Source organism: Carlito syrichta, unplaced genomic scaffold (assembly GCF_000164805.1).
Source record: "Carlito syrichta isolate Samal-C Ts95f unplaced genomic scaffold, Tarsius_syrichta-2.0.1 Scaffold314713, whole genome shotgun sequence".
In the NCBI taxonomy this organism is placed as follows: Eukaryota; Metazoa; Chordata; class Mammalia; order Primates; family Tarsiidae; genus Carlito; species Carlito syrichta.
The window spans coordinates 155,311-172,877 of NW_007258809.1; the positions used below are offsets into that span (position 1 = coordinate 155,311).

At 37.6% G+C, this 17,567-nt stretch overlaps 1 protein-coding gene across 1 annotated transcript in view; it reads left to right on the forward strand.

The window, feature by feature from the left end:
* Positions 1–17,567, forward strand: part of KMT2E (lysine methyltransferase 2E) — a 111,324-nt gene that overhangs the window by 91,650 nt on the left and 2,107 nt on the right. Inside the window, 12 exon segments of the mRNA XM_008071759.1 lie at positions 6,333–6,497; positions 6,823–7,131; positions 9,965–10,219; positions 10,371–10,515; positions 11,008–11,258; positions 11,658–11,714; positions 11,860–12,423; positions 13,755–14,038; positions 14,962–15,050; positions 15,158–15,283; positions 15,448–15,545; positions 16,591–17,567. The exon segment at positions 16,591–17,567 is cut by the window's right edge and continues 1 nt beyond it. Of these exon segments, the coding sequence (XP_008069950.1) occupies positions 6,333–6,497; positions 6,823–7,131; positions 9,965–10,219; positions 10,371–10,515; positions 11,008–11,258; positions 11,658–11,714; positions 11,860–12,423; positions 13,755–14,038; positions 14,962–15,050; positions 15,158–15,283; positions 15,448–15,545; positions 16,591–17,567 (3,320 nt within the window).

Sequence of the window (17,567 nt, forward strand, 5' to 3'; positions counted from 1 at the left end):
ATAAATTCTATTTGACTGGGACTATAGGCTGCTATAGGGGGAGGTAAGCCTGGTTATAGAATAGCACACAGAATATTCAGTAATGAAGATTTCATGGAAGAATATTTATTCAAATTGTTTTGTGGCTAAGATGGAAAGCATTGTCATTCATTCCCAGTTCCATTTTCCCCTTTTGGCCTTTTAGATTTTTCTTTCATTAATATTTTCTTTTTCCTTCCATTATATTTTGTTTTTGCCATAAGACGTTGTTACCTGTTTACAAAAGCAAATTTGTGGCTAAATGGTATGGAACTAAATGGATGGTTACCGTACATTTCCTCTTTAAGAGATACTTCTTTAGCAGTGCATTAGAATTGGTTTGGAAGAATCTTACCATGAGCTCAGTTAAGCTATGGAACTGAAATAGACTGTTTATGTTTACCTGAATCCAAAAGCCAGGACACTACTGATTGGACTCCTCCCACTACATGTTCATTGAGGAGTTAGATGGCTGTAGTCTTGTCATATAGAGATCATGTGAAAGGGGATTAGATACTGGGAAGTGTACTTTTAGCTTAACAAGTGATCATTTTAAAAACAAACTTTTGAAAGATTTAAGCATACAAAAATGCTTGCTGCCCCCAAATCCCCATTTATAGTCACATGAAAAGAACCTCCTTTACAATCTCTGTTTTTCCTAAATTGTTTTTTGTAACCTTCATAATGTACCTTTGGAATACAGTCTTGGTGTAATATATGATGTTGTATTATAATCTGATTGTTTAAACTTGAGTCCATGGAAAATGGTTCAGGGTGGTCTCCATATTTAAAAGGACAGAAATTTGAGAAACAATGAAAGAATATGACTAGGGTAGTCAACTAGGTCTGAGATTCCTGCACTGGTCAAGCAACTAGGATAGTCTAGAACATAAATACCATGAAGGAGAGAATGTCTTGTTTTATTCATTGTCTTAACTCTAGCTTTTAGGGTAAAAAAAAAAAATACTTTTATATGAAAGTAGATGCTAAGGAAATAAGCTGATATGAATATTCATGGTAGCCATTTGAGAAGAGGATTCATGCCCATGATGTGAACTAAATGAAGCTTCCATATAGTTCAGGTAATTAATGACCTGGAAGCCATACTCAGGATTGTCAGGATTCCCCACAATTTTCTCAGCTCTCATCCTTCACATCAAATGATATTCCACAGAAGTCTAATTTGGGATGTTCTGTGACAAAGAGCTCTGTAATCAGTTAAGTAAGCAATATACCATGTCCCCTCTTTTGAGATTCCCGGTGTACATGGTGTGTTTAAAAATTTGAGGAATTAATTAGCATTTCCTAAACTTGTACACCCTTGCAGCTTTTTTGTGGGTGCCAGCCACACCTTTGACATCCCCAGATTTGTATTCAATGGCACACACACACACTCTGGGAAAACATTACTATACAGAATCCATGCTGTTACAAATGACTTTAGAAAGTGACTAGATTTAGGAAAACAATTTAGAAGATGCAGAGTTTTGGCAATAGTAAATATAATTAGGGAGAGTAAATTTGTTGTCAGAGAAGTCATCTGGTGACAGGAGTGTGACAGATGTCATCTAGCTCATTCTTCTCTCCTTATAGCATGATTAAGTTGATGCTGATTAAGAGTTACGTTTTTCTATGATCCTATTTTCTCTCATTGTAGAGACTAGGAGTTGTATTTCTAAAGATGGGTAATTAATGACTTGTGGTATTAAATGGTGAAAGGAAACCCATGCATTTTTATATGTATTCTGCTCACACAGAATGAGGTTATTCACCTTTAGCTGCCTTGTAATAAATCCAAGACTTACAAAATTCCTGTTGAAATACTTCCAGTTACATCTTCAAATAACAGTGATCCATGCTTTATATAATGTGTACACAGTTCTTACTCCTTTAATAAAAATGTGAGTGTGCGCAGGGAGCAGTGGCTAATGCCTGTAATTCCAGCACTTTGGGAGACCAAGATGAGAGAATGGCCTGAGCCCAGCAGGTCATGGCTATGGTAGCCATGATCTTGCCACTGCACTCCAGCCTGGGCAACAGAGTGAGACCCCAACTTAAAAGAAAAATAAATGTGCTTGCTTGCTTATGCTAAGAACCATTTGAGATACTAAGTGAACAAAGAAAGCAAGGTCATGACTCTGGAGTAGCTTTCGTAGATGAGGTGCAGGGAATAACAGCTTGAAGATCAAAATAATAAACAATACTGTGAGGATATTAAGTCATCATGTGATAGAGGAATGGAGATGCCACACAAGCCATACATACTACTTTGTAATGAATTTTACTAGTCACCAGTAATCTCACCCATTGTTTAAGATTCTTACGTTGATCTCTGGTTGTTGTTATTAAGGGCAAGGGAAGTGTTTTTGAGCAAGAAATCTTTTAGTTTCTCTATTTCAAGACTTTAGAGTCGGTGGGGTCTGGCTTTCCTTTCCTTTAAAAGGCAGTTTTGTGTTTTCTTTGTTAAAGAAAAGTCACTTCCTAGCTGGTAGCAAGACAGAAAAGTAAATCAGAATTCCCTAGATGCCTTCTTTCATTGTTTTTTCTCTTTGCTTAATTCTTAGATGCTGCTACTAATACATTTCTTTCTAACGCTATTATGGCATCTACATTCTAAAATAGGCTTATTTTAACTGTTCCAAATGACCAGCTACGTTTTCTAAATGGGATGAGGTATAACAGTTTACTGCATGAAGTTTATTATTTCAGTTCCGATACTGCATAATATTTTAATTCTTGTTCTTTATAATGTAACCCTTGAATTATCTGGACCTTAGGCTTTCCCCATCTGTTGGACAGGAAACTTAGACAAGATGTCTATAGTCTTCTAACTATAGTTATATAATTTCAAGTTAAATTTGCTTCATTGTTTTCATACTTTGAAGCACATAGTTGGAATATAAATTCTCAAAATACCCACTCCTCAAGTGTAGGGATAATTTTTAAGCACATTCTTCTGCTTAAAGGAAATTGCAATACTCTGTGTATACTCTTATAAAACCATAAACTACGATATATGTCACAAAAACATATAGATCTCATGGGAGATCCCACATACTTTAGTGCCCAACACTCCAGCATTAACTGGTGTCAGAAACTGTGTATTCCTCTAAGGCAGCCCATCTAATTCTGTACAGAATTGAACTTACACAGACTGATATCCTCCTAAATAATAAAGTGACTTTGAGCTCAAGACAGCATCATGGCTTGGAATGAGTCATGGATATAGAATATATATTCACAGTAGTAGCCTTATGTGCTGAGTGTAATCTAAAAGCAGCAGTCCCCAGCCTTTTTGGCACCAGTGACCGGTTTCGTGGAAGACAATTTTTCCACAGAGTGGAGAGGGGCTCATCAGGCATTTGATTCTCATGAGGAGCACCAGCCTAGATCCCTCTCATGTGCAGTTCACAATAGGGTTCATGTTCTGATGAGAATCTCATGCTGCAGCTGATATGACAAGAAGGGGAGCTCCACTCACCTGCGGCTCACCTCTTGCTGTGTGGCCCTGGGGGTTGGGGACCCTGATCTAAATACATCAAACTCAGGTGTTAGGAGTTACGGAACTTCGCTGGGATTAATTAGGACTCCCAATTGATCTAATCTACAAAGTCAGATATAACTACCTCAAGCACGATATAAAACTTATTTTTCAGTTAGATCTACAAAATGGGTGGTGGTTTTTCAGTCATTAAATGGATACTGTATATGTCAAAGAATGTATTAGGTGCAGGGGTGAATATAAAAAAACCTTAAAGAAATTTAAAATAAATGTAGGTCAGTGTGCTTATTGATTTTTTTTTTTTTTTAATCATGGCAGAAAATCAGGCATGTTTATATTCCCCAACTTTGTGTGTTTTAAGATAAAGCTAATTTGCAGCTGTTAGGAAATCTATTTAGTGCTTTCAGATTTATTCTTACACAGCTGTATTAATGTAAGAAGAGTTATGCTTTATTTTGCTTCATGTAGTGACAGTAGTTAATTAGAAAGAAGAGCAAATTAGGAGCCAGTAAACTTGCATAATTATGACTCTGCCTTTGAGTGAGTCACCTAACACACATGGGTTTTAGTTTCTTAAGCAGTACAGGACTACCTTATTTTTTAAGATCCTGACCAACTTTCAAAGATTATGAACTGTCTCTAGATAAAGGATTTTGCTTTATCAGTTAGTTATACTGTTTAAGAGGGCTTGATCTACAAGTTTACATCATTGAATTTTATCTCTGACCCTTGCTCCCACCATCCAAAACAAGGGACTGCTGGACTATATCCAAAAAACTTCTTTTGGCATACATTCATATTCATCTTAGAAAATCCAAGAAAATAGGAAAAAATCTTCCTCGGGTGCCTGCCTTATGGGTAATTTTTTCTTTTACACATAAAATGATTCTTGCTAAGATAAATTTGTTTCTTCTGGAAAAATACATTTTCCCCAATTTTTTTATTTTGAAATTTTTTTTGAAAAGTAACCATAGTAATTAATCTGTCTCCTCCAACCAGGTTCAACAGGTGAAGCAATTATTAAAAATATTTCTTTTTAGTTACTCCAGATTTTGAAATTTAGGGATTTAGAGAAGCCTTGATATACAGAAATGGGGTTTTTATAGAGGGCAACATATAAAAAAGGGTCTAGTAAGGTAATCTACAAGACCAGAAACACATAATTTTTTAAGGAAATAATTCAGCTTTAAAATTTCCAGTTCGGGGTGGGCAGGAAAACAAAAAACTTCCAGTCCAGTGAACTAATAAGATCATCTTTTTCCTGTGGTATTTATTTTAGTATCTGATTACCCAGCCTAGACCAGGAGAGCTAAGTTGTTGGTATGTGTCCATGATCAAGTAGCCTTACCTCTTTGGACCTCAGTTTCCTGTCACGTTTGCAATATGGCAATTTGCTAAACAAATTAGAAACTTAGAAGTATACCTAGAGTTTTGTTGACATACTATTTTGTTCGCTTGCTGAGTGTAACAAAGAAAAATATTCGGGAAAGAATAAGTAGTAGGTTCCAGAGTGGTAGGTATATCTTGAGGCTCTGCGTCTCTGCTGGTAATTACTGGAATAAAGCTCCAACATTGATTAGACTATGGTATCCAGACCTTGAGTTTCTGATCTTTCTTCTCCACACTGATGACAATGAAGAAAGACAAGTGAATCTGAGCCTCAGTACCTGGTTCTTTTCACTTGGAGAATTGGACAGTGGATGGATGTGGTTCCTGGTTCTGGCTGAAAGCTGAAACATTTGCCAGACTGGCTCTTGGCCTTGCTCTTAATGTTCTCTATCCAAAGAGAGCTGACATTCAAAGGAACTCTTGCTGTTTCTCAGTCCCTATCTTGAACTGTCAGTGTAAGAGAGGAAGAGCAGAAGATAGGAATGCTCTATAAGAATTATAGGGAGCCGGGCTCAGTGGCTCAGCCTGTAATCCCACGCTTTGGGAGGCTGAGGTGAGTGGATTGCCTGAGCCCGTGGGTTCGAGACCTGCCTGGGCAACTTGGCGAGCCCTCATCTCTCCAATAAGTCAAAAAAATTAGCCGGGCGTGGTAGCGTGCACCTGTAGTTCTGGCTACTTGGAAGGCTGAGGCGGAAGGATCGCCGGAGCCCAGCAGACCGAGTGAGACTCCAACTCAAAAAAAAAAAAAAAAAGAATTATAACGGAGGGCAAAAGGGCTACAAGTGAAATAATAAATACTTACTGAATGCCTGCCACTTTCTATGTACTGTTTGAAAACTACAGACATTTTCTATTTGAACTCAACAATCCAGTGAGGTGTAAATATATACCACACTTTATGTGGGTTAATTAACTTGCCTAGGGTCACAGAGCTACTTACTGAATAATTACTTAGAATCATGATTTAACCTGAGACTACTCCATAACATCCTGCTATGACATGTCAGTAATATATTCAGTCCTTAAGTGCATATGAATTTTACCTTATTATCTTAGGGATTTTTCATCTTTTAAAACGCTAACTTCTGTATTAAGAATAAAATGATACCAGTTTGGTAAAACAAGGTACTTTTTGAAGCTTTCTGTTTTACTGTATCCTCATTAATACTCATTCAATGCAATGATTATCAATTATCAATACTCAATATTCATGAAATATTGGTAGTAGGGATTACCAAAAAGATATTTGGAATTTTGAAAATTTTGAATGAATAGAAGTGTTTCTTTCTGCCATTTCTAGAAAAGTAGAAGTATTTTGCTAACAGTATTATAGCAATTATTTTTTAAGTTTGCCATGAACATTTGGACTTCTAAATTTTACTTCTGAGCGATGATATTATGCATTTAAATTTAAATTTCATAGACAAGAGAAGAAAGGAAAATGGAAGCAATTTTACAGGCTTTTGCCAGACTTGAAAAAAGAGAGAAAAGAAGAGAACAAGCTTTGGAAAGGATCAGCACAGCCAAAACTGAAGTTAAAACGGAATGTAAAGATGCACAGGTTGTCAGTGATGCTGAAGTTCTTCAGGTATTATTATTCAGGTCTTGTTTTATTTTAATACTTAAACACTTCCAAATCAAATTTTCACACATGACTTAATTCTATAAGGAATTTTAAATAATGCCTATTAGCTTTTTAATAGCATTTTTCAAATCCTGTGGGAATTTAGACATGAGGTATAAGACTATATATATATACTTGCTTTATTCTTTAGAGTAACAAATAGTAATTATATTCTATATCAGAATTCATAAAGAAATTCTGGAAAGTTGGCTTCTGAAGTAGACTAGTGCTGTTGTATTTAAATATATACACAGTATCAAAAGTTCCATTCTATTGTATTTTGAATTAGGAACAAGCAAAAGAAGAAACTGCTAGCAAGCCAACCCCTGCCAAAGTAAACAGAACTAAACAGAGAAAAAGTTTTTCTAGGAGTAGAACTCACATTGGACAGCAGCGTCGGAGGCACAGAACTGTCAGCATGTGTTCAGATATCCAGCCATCTTCTCCTGATATAGAAGTTACTTCACAACAAAATGATATTGAAAATACTGTACTTACAATAGAACCAGAAACTGAAACTGCACTAGCAGAAATAATTACTGAAACTGAAGTTCCAGCACTTAATAAATGTCCGACAAAGTACCCCAAAACAAAGAAGGTATGATTCTTGATGAATGTAAGAACTGTTTTCTAATAGTGTTATACTGGTGTTTTAAAAATTCAGTTTAGAACACCATAATGAACAGAATCAGAGGCATTGTTTTTACGCTTGCAGGTTTGTAAGACTAATCGCAAAACTGTAAAAATCAGTTAATATAAATGTTTGCGTTGTGAAGACAGTTACATTCAGTATACCGACTTTTAGTATCACACTCATGATTTCCTTAAATAAGTTTGCCTACCTTATATGCAAAATATATACTTTTGAAACTGGTTTTAGATGTTATCCTTTATTGTTTGTATTTTTAAATTCCATTGTATAGATTGATTACAAGAATTAAATGTGATGAAAATTACTGGTTTCAACAGAATGTACTAAGAATATGAAATTTATAAGGAAGAGTAGTTTTAGAGCAAATTATTAATAAAAATTTTTGAAAAACTTGTCAGACTCGAAGAAATTATGGGAAACTATTCACTGAATTCAACCAACCCGAGCTTTTCAGATCAGAAATAACAGAACGTCCCAATGAAGCTGCTCATTTTCTCCCACTCAGACTAGACTACAGCAGAGATAGCAAAGTGGTAATCCTTAGGCCCTTCAGGGAGGAGTTAGATCATAAATGTATCCTTCTTACATACTTCCTAGAAAATTTATTTTGTTCTTGTCTACTTCAGTACAGTTTGTAGACATGTTGCTAAACCATGAGAAGTATTTTGGTAAACTATGAGCCCAGGATTTTATTTTGAAGTCAGAGGTTAAATAATTTACTTGCCACAGTCACCGGTTTTGCTAGAGAGATGATCTAAACGCAGTTGTGTGTAATTCACACCTGTGCTCTTCTTACTGTACCACATAGCTTAAGCAAGCAAGCCAATACTTGCCTTTATCAGTAAGCAGTTTTTTTGTCCACCGTAGGACAAAAAATAATTCCAACTTTTCTTTGTGAAGTGAAAGGAAAACTCAGTTTTAAAAGAAATGAAGCTACAACAGAACCCCTGTTTTTATCAAATGACTAAGTTGTTGTGGTGCTATGTGTTTATTTAAATCCCTGGCCTGAGGGGCCTCCTGTATCTCCTTGGTCTGTGACATGGCTTCTACATCCTGATTCTCTTAAAAAACCTCTTTTGTCTGCAGGTTTTGCCTGTGTTATTTTGTTATTTTAAACAACATACTGTTTGACACAAGACCAAATGATCATGATTTCCTATCACTTATTCTGTGCCAGATACTGTTCTGAGAGCTTTTACACGTTGTATTTAACTCTTTTAATCTTTCCAACAACCCTATTTGTAGAGCTAGGTTCTATTACAACCCTTCTTTTGCAGATAAAGATTGAGATGTAAAAAGAGCTCTGTAACTTGCTCACAGTCTCAGTGTAAATGGCAGAGCCAGGATTCACTCCCCCAGCAGTCTGGCTCCAGACTCCCTGTGCTCCACTACTGCTTGTCCTAAAAAGGTAGTTCTGTACACATAGACAAGGAAGGAGAAGATGCCAAAATGTTTACAGTCATTTCCTCTGGAAGACAGGATGGGTAGATTTTTTTGTTAATGTATGTGTTTCTGTATGAGTATATGTGTGTATGAATGTACATATGCGCACACTAATTTTTCTACATTGTCTATAAATTGCATTTATAATTAAGAATTAAAATACCATTTGAGCTGGGCTCGGTGGCAAAGCCTGTAATCCCAGCACTTTAGAAGGCTGAGGCAAGTGGATTGCCTGAGCCTGCGGGTTCAAGACCAGCCCGGGCAACTTGGTGAGACCTCGTCTCTACAATAAACCAAAAATTAGCCAGGCACGGAAGCACGCGCCTGTAGTTCCAGCTACTTGGAAGGCTGAGGCGGAAGGATCGCCAGAACCCAGCAGGTCGACGCTAGGGTGGCCGTGAGTGAGTGTGTTACTACACTTCAGCCTGGGTGACAGACTGAGACTCCCAACTCAAAAAACAAACAAAAAATCATTTGATAACCATATAAAGATATGAATGCCCTCACAGCAAAGACAATGTTATTAAATGGTTTTTTTAAAAAGTGCTTAGTGAGGGCCAGGAATGGTGACTCATGCCTATAATTCTAGCACTATAAAAGGCCAAGGTAGGAGGAGGCCCACTTGAGGCCAAGAGTTTGAGACCAGTCTGGTAGACCAGCCTGGGCAACGTAGCCGGTTTCCATCTCTAATTTAAAAAAAAAGAGTAGTAGTTTATACTTCTGGATCAGGTAATCATACAGCTTGTAAAGACTGACTTAAGTATATTACAGTTAAAGAATCAGCAGAATTAAGAAAAGGACTATGTGAGTTTCCAAAGCCTATGAACTTTTAAGAGATATTTCATACTCCTTAAATCATTGATTGTCAATGCGAAGGTTTTTTGTTGTTTTTAACACACTGTGCACTCCTTGACTTGGGAGATTCTAATGGGCAGCTAGGGTAGGGAAATGCTGCCTAACATCAGGTTTCTCTAACAGATTGAATATCTTATACCTGTAACAGAAGCAGCAACACATCTAAATTTAGTATTTGTGTTTAATAAAATGGTTCAGACATCCCCTAGCTCTTACTGTATTAAAAAACTTGTGTCTTTAGGTAATGCAGATTTTTAAAAAGCAACCCTGTGTTTTGTTCTACAAAATATTGGATAAAAAATTTCAAGATAACCAAGGAAATGTAGACTGGCATATTGATTTTTGGGGGGCATTATATATGGATGATTTAAGTTACCAAATTTATCATTTTAGATACCAATTCCAACCTGGTATCTGAATATTCAGTAGGAGAATCTGTGCAATTACATATATATTCATCCAATTTTTTTCTTTTCTCTAGCACTTGGTCAATGAATGGTTAAGTGAGAAGAACGAGAAGACTGGAAAACCTTCTGACAGTCTTTCAGAAAGGCCTCTGCGCATAACTACAGATCCTGAAGTGTTAGCTACACAGCTCAATTCTTTACCAGGTCTCACTTACAGTCCCCATGTATACTCTACTCCCAAGCATTATATTAGATTTACCTCACCATTCCTTTCAGAAAAAAGAAGAAGAAAAGAGCCTTCTGAAAACATTTCTGGCTCATGCAAGAAGGTAAACTTTTCTTTGGATGTAAAAATACAGAAAATGCCAATCTCATTCCTTACTCTCATTCTTAGTGGTGCAATGCTTTTGGTATTGGCTTTGCATTATAGGCTATATAAACAACTACAAATTGATTTCCTGTTCATTCCATTTTATTTAGCGATGGTTGAAACAAGCTCTGGAAGAAGAAAATTCAGCAATTTTACATAGATTTAATTCACCCTGTCAAGAAAGATCCAGAAGCCCCACAGTCAATGGTGAAAATAAAAGTCTACTACTATTAAATGATAGCTGTTCCCTTCCAGGTAGAATTGCTTTTTTTTTTTTCTAGTATTGTTTTAGTGTGAGAAACGTGGCAGGCTGTATGTATAGCTTTATAACAGGCATATTCTACTTATTGCCATGCATTTTAAGAGAGAAACACATTGTTGTGTATATTTTGTCTTTTCTGTCTTCCACATTCTTTGGATGAAGATACCTGTTTGTGATGCCGTGTATGCTGAGGTTGATTAATTTTTAAAGGCCTAGTTTTGGCTTTTGGGTTGGCTGCTTTTCAAACAAAAAATAATTCAGAAATCAATGAAAGTAACATCAGTACTTGCAAGATTCTCTGAGACCCCTATGCCTATAAGTCTGCAGCCAAGACAATACTTGTTAACAGTGAAGTTAACTAATTTGGAAGTAGAGGAAGATTGCTTCATGTTACTGTTGTTTATATTTTATCTTTCCCAGAATGTATTACAGATGTAATAGATACCAGTAGTGTGCTTTCTTACAGATTATTATTTCACCAACAGATTTAACTACACCACTAAAAAAACGAAGACTTTATCCATTGCTAGATTCTGTTTACTCAGAAACCTCCACACCCACTCCTTCACCGTATGCTACACCAACTCACACAGATATTACTCCTGTGGACCCATCATTTGCCACTCCTCCAAGGATAAAATCAGATGAAGAAACCTGTAGAAATGGCTATAAACCCATCTATTCACCAGTTACCCCAGTAACTCCTGGTACACCAGGAAATACCATGCACTTTGAGGTAAGAAATTTTATTGAATAAAAATGTTTCCACCCCTGGGGGGAGGGTAGGATTTCTTTAAGGGTTTTATTTCCCCCTTTTAACAACTAGTGTGCTGAGAAGAGGAAAAAAAAGTTTTTAAGAAGTGAAAAAAGAAAGGAAAATTCATGTATATAAATCTAAATGCTTTTATTTTTACTAAAATGAACATAACTTTGATCTTATCGATATACAAAGTAGACTAAATGATTTAAGTGTGCATCAAATTGACTTTAAAGCAAATATCTTATTTGGAGAATGGAAATAAACAGGAAAGTCAAAAACAAAAATCCGTGTAATACTTTCTCATTTTGTTTTCATTTCTGTAGCATTTATGGGTATGGTTATGTACTTTAATTTTCAATTCTTTGTTTTATATAGAATATTTCGTCCCCAGAAAGTTCTCCGGAAATAAAGAGACGCACTTACAGTCAAGAGGTAAGGAGTTTCTTTAAAAAAAAAAAAAAAAAAGGAGGGGTGATACGGGTTTTTTCCCCCCGTTACATTATTTTGCTTAAATTATGATTTTGAAATAGTCCCAAGTTGTGGTTATTTGTGTAATTTTTTTTAATTCTATAAACAGGGATATGACAGATCTTCAACCATGTTAACATTGGGGCCTTTTAGAAATTCCAGTTTAACTGAACTGGGTCTGCAAGAAATAAAGACTATTGGTTATACCAGTCCTCGGAGTAGGACTGAAGTCAGCAGGCAGTGTCCTGGAGAAAAGGAACCTGCGTCAGACCTTCAACTGGGACTCGATGCAGTCGAGCCAGCTGCCCTACATAAAACCATGGAAACGCCTGCACATGACAGGGCTGAACCTAACAGCCAACTGGACTCGACTCACTCTGGGCGGGGCGCAATATATTCTTCCTGGGTAAAGAGTCCTGAAAGAACAGGAGTTAACTTCTCAGTGAACTCCAACTTGAGGGACCTGACGCCCTCACATCAGTTGGAGGTTGGAGGAGGCTTCCGAATAAGTGAGTCAAAGTGCCTGATGCAGGATGATACTAGAGGCATGTTTATGGAAACAGCTGTGTTTTGTACTTCCGAAGATGGGCTTGTATCTGGTTTCGGACGGACTGTTAATGACAATTTGATCGACGGGAGTTGCACACCCCAGAATCCACCACAAAAGAAAAAGGTTACAAATTTAACAATTTATAGTTCTTGTAATCGTTTTTTTCATATTACTATTGAGGATATTGGTAGTTTTATGTATTATGTAAGGCATTCTTAATTTAGTTAAAAAACATTTTAAGTTCTAAAACCTTTTGTAAATGCTCACTTAATTAGAAAATGTCTACAGAGGAGTAAAAAATTCTAGTGATATGGGAAACCTTTTTAAGGAATATGGTTTCAGGGACAGAAGCCTCAGTACAATTTATTTCACCAAATGAGTAACCTTTAAAACACGCCCCAGCCAGGCTTGGTGGCTCAGCCTGTAATCCCACACCTTGGGAGGCTGAGGTGAGTGAATTGCCTGAGCCCGCGGGTTCGAAACCTGCCTGGGCAACTTGGTGAGACCTCATCTCTACAAGAAATCAAAAAATTAGCCGGGCGTGGTAGCGCATGCCTGTAGTTCCAGCTACTTGGAAGGCTGAGGCAGAAGGATCTCCAGAGCCCAGCAGGTGGAGGCTGCGGTGGCCGGGAGCGGCCACTGCACTCCAGTCTGGGCGACAGTGAGACTCCAACTCAAAACAACAACAACAACAACAAAAACACTCCCCAACCAAAAAAGCAGACTTGAATAATACTTGTGTTATTGCCTTTATTTTACATAGAGCAGGTAGTTTTGTATAGAATAATTGCCTCTTTCCTCATCCATAATACCTAGAGTACTTAGGCCATGAATGTAAGGGTGTTTTGGAAAGTGTTTTACCAGTATTACCAGTAGATAAGTATTAAGTAAATTCCTTATTTTATCATCATTATTTATGTAATATTCAGACAATTAGAATGCCTTATTTCAGAGGAATGAGAGAAATTGTAGCACTTATTTTGTTAGTAGGCTTATTGCTTTGCAAGTCAAAGAATTTTAGTGATGTGTGCTTTTAATTTTTATAACAGAGTCCAGTTGGCAACTTTGTGGGAAGCAATGTAGTATAGTGGAAAGAGCACGGGCTTTCAAGTAAGACCTAGGTTCGAATCCCGGCTCCAACACTCACCAGCTGTGTGACCTTGAGTGAGTGAGTTACTCAATTTCCTCATCTGTAAAATGGGGATGATAATATACATATTTCATAGGATTGTTGTGAGGATTAAATGAGATAATGTATGTAAATCATATAAGTACAATGCCTGACTTATAGTAGGCATTTGATAATTGTTAATTATTATTTGTACAGAATCAAATTATTTTAAATAATTTTCCTAATGTAAATATAGTTAATTCTCTTTAGAAAAAAGAATGCATTGGTTCTGACATATAAAACAAGAATAAAGATTTGCTTTTTCTTATCTTTCTTGCTTAAGGTTTCTCTATTAGAATACCGTAAGAGACAGCGTGAAGCTAGGAAAAGTGGCTCTAAGACAGAAAACTTTCCACTGGTCAGTGTATCACCTCACACGAGTGGAAGCTTGAGCACCAATGGCGATGGGTGTGCCGGCAGTGAGAATGGCGAGCAGGTGGAAAGCACTGCTAGCCTCTCTTTACCAGCACCAGCTACGGTTTATAATGCTTCTTCTGAAGAAACCAGCAATAATTGTCTTGTTAAGGAAGCTACTGCCAGTGAGAAGAATGAACCAGAAGTTCAGTGGTAAGCCTGTTTTGTAGCATGCTGCTCTGAAAGAACAAGCTTTTGTGAATGAACTATTCCTCCTACTTGTTGTTCTCAATCGAAGGCCAGATGAGTGGTTTGTGGTGATGATTTTCAAGGATCCTCTCTAATAACTATTAAACCCACTGTATATTGCCTGTGTTAGTGAAGGTCCACTGTGTTTATTCCATGACAATTTACTATTTTCCACATAAATTTTTTCTCCAAAGATATTTTTACCAGTCAACAATCCTGCAGAATTTTAAAATTTTATTTATATATATTTTATTTATTTATTTGTGTATTTAGGCTGTCAAGGGAAGCAGTGGGAGTGGAGAAGAAACAAACCTGCAACTGATTGTGACCAATTAGTTGTAAACACCATTGCACTTGGAGCAGCCATTTTCTTTATAACCTCTACCAGTTAGTTACCTTGGAAAACCAATCAGGCTTAGTGCTTCTTCAGAAGCAGCAGCTACATATAGGGTAGGTCTCAGCAAAGGGCAGGAGGCCACAATCACTTTGCTCCTTGGTTCCCTTCCACTTGAGATCCTACTCCTGACTTAAGGCAGTATGTCGAGGGGCATGTTTTGGTACCTTTGGTAACTTCAAGTTACCAAATACACTTATCGTCAACCTTCCCTCCACCGCCACCCTCATCCCCCACCTTCTTTTTACCAAGTAATTTCTGGAGACAAATTGAGGCTAAGTGAGCACTTTAAATAAATGGGGATTTTAAAAAAACCCAAAAAACCTCACTTTTGGGAGCAGTTTGTGAAATAAAAGATTGCGTAACACCAAAGTATTTTCCCAGTAGAGCAAAAGCCTTAGTCTGAGAGGACATGTTGACCATCAAGGGACAAAGAGTGATCTAGCTGGCCAGTAGTTTCTTGAATTAAGGACGATGTGATTTTATTTTAAAGGACTGCCTCAACTTCAGTGGAACAAGTGAGAGAAAGGAGTTATCAGAGAGCTTTACTTCTCAGTGATCACCGAAAAGATAAAGATAGTGGTAAGTGAGCTTGTTTCTTCCCCCAAAAGTGGAATCAGTTAATCACTTGCATCTTCGTTCCTTGCAACTCTAATGTTCTCTTTGGGTCTGCTCTGCTTCATCTCTAGGGGGAGAATCACCATGTGTCTCATGTTCACCGAGTCATGTTCAGTCTTCACCTTCATCTCATTCAAATCACATTCCCCAGTTGCAAGCTAAGGGCCCAGTCCCTTCTTTCAGTGAACTTATGGAAGGTCAGTAAGCAGATGACCGATCATGGTTATTGTTTTGAAAAAACACCTTTTAAGATCTTTTAAAAGTTGGTTTGGATAGTTAGAATGCACATTGCTCTGTAGTATTAATAAAAAAGTGTTTATCATGCAATTTTACATTTACTTTATATTCTTCTGCTTTACAGACGCTGATCCTGAAAACCCAGAACCCACGACCACAAATGAATGTCCATCCCCAGATACTTCTCAAAATACTTGTAAAAGCCCTTCAAAAATGAGCAAGGTAATAATAACATTGACCTCTGGATGTGGTCCAAAGAATCTTAGGTTAAGTTCAGAAAAACTGAAGGAGGCCAGGCACAGTTGCTGATGCCTGTAATCCCAGCACTTTGGGAGACTGAGGTGAAAACATTGCTTGAGACCAGGAGTTTGAGACCAGCCTGAGAAAATTAGTGAGATCCTGTCTCTACAAAATAAAAAATATATATACATATACATTTATTTAAAAAAAGCTGAAAAGCTGATAGTGTGCAGACAAGGTTTTCCTGTTGTGTCAAATATCTGTGATTTTTGGACACTTTTCCTGTCAAACATGCACAGTTGTGTTTATTACTTTATTCATTGTCTCCTACCGTCAAAGTGATGAATAGTTTTAACCAAACATTCAGGTTTTCTAAGCATACTTCAGTTACTTACGTTTTTCCAAAAGTTCCACCTCTATTCTAGGAAATTCATAAACTTTTCATGAAATACCTGACCAGCCAATTCTCTAAAACCAAGATCATGTGACTTTGAAAAGGAATGCTATTTCCATCCTGGCTCATGAAGATGTGATTAATATGGCATGCTAGAGATAAGGAATCTGAGATTGGTTTTCTTTTACTGATCATGGACATTTAAGTAGTCTTATACTTGGATTATTTCTGTTTGAACAGCATATCAGGAAAATGGAAAGGTATTAAAAATCAAAATGGTTTCAGGGAGCAAGTTTATTTACCCAAACCAACTTATCCCTGGGTCAGATGTAGAAATTTCAATTATGGAATTGAATTTGCTATTAGAGTTCTTTGAGATTAAGGCCCCAAAACAGGTTTAAATGCATAGGGGGAAAAAGGTGGGTTAAATTTACAATTATTTCCTCAACCTGTTTTCAATAAAAATTAATTCAGATAATTTATTTTAGGCTCACTATCAGAACTGTTGGAACCACTGAAAAATACTGACTTTTTAACATCCCAGGCCTCCATACTGACTCCTCAAACTTCTGTTATTTCCTGCACCTTTTAAAAATTAGTATTAAGTTTATATGATTTGTTTTTTCTTCATAGCCTGGTTCACCGGGACCTGTAATTCCTGCTCAAGCACATGGGAAAATACTCACAAAACCAGATCCCCAATGGGAGGCAACAGTCATTGTATCAGAAGCTGAGAACAGTGTTCACCTAAAAACAGAGCTCCAACAAAAACAGCTATCAAATAACACCCAGGCACTTTCAAAGAATCATCCTCCTCAGCCACACGTTCGCAGTTCATCTGAGCAACTTCCACAAAAGCTGCCTTCTGCACCAACAAAGTTGCACTGTCCTCCATCACCTCACATAGAAAATCCTCCAAAGTCATCCACGCCTCACACACCCGTACAGCACGGTTATCTTTCACCAAAGCCTCCTTCACAGCAGTTAGGATCACCCTTCAGGCCTCATCATTCACAGTCACCTCAAGTTGGAACACCTCAGCGAGAGCCTCAGAGAAATTTTTATCCAGCAGCACAGAACCTTCAAGCCAGTACTCAGCAGGCAACTTCTGGAGCACTATTTACACAGACACCCTCAGGACAATCTTCAGCAACATACAGTCAGTTTAACCAACAAAGTCTGAACAGCACGGCACCACCCCCTCCACCCCCTCCACCCCCTTCTTCTTCGTCTTATTATCAAAACCAGCAGCCCTCTGCAAACTTCCAAAATTATAATCCGCTCAAAGGCAGTCTCTCTCAACAAACTGTGTTTACATCAGGACCAAATCAAGCACTTCCTGGCACTACAAGCCAGCAAACAGTTCCAGGACACCACGTTACTCCAGGGCATTTTTTGCCCTCTCAGAACCCTACTATTCACCATCCAGCTGCTGCTGCTGTAGTCCCACCCCCTCCTCCGCCACCACCTGCTCCTGGGCCACACCTTGTCCAACAGCCAAGCTCCCATCAGCAACACTCTGTGGCACATGTAGTCGGGCCTGTTCATGCCGTCACCCCTGGCTCGCACATTCATTCTCAGACTGCGGGACACCACTTACCACCACCCCC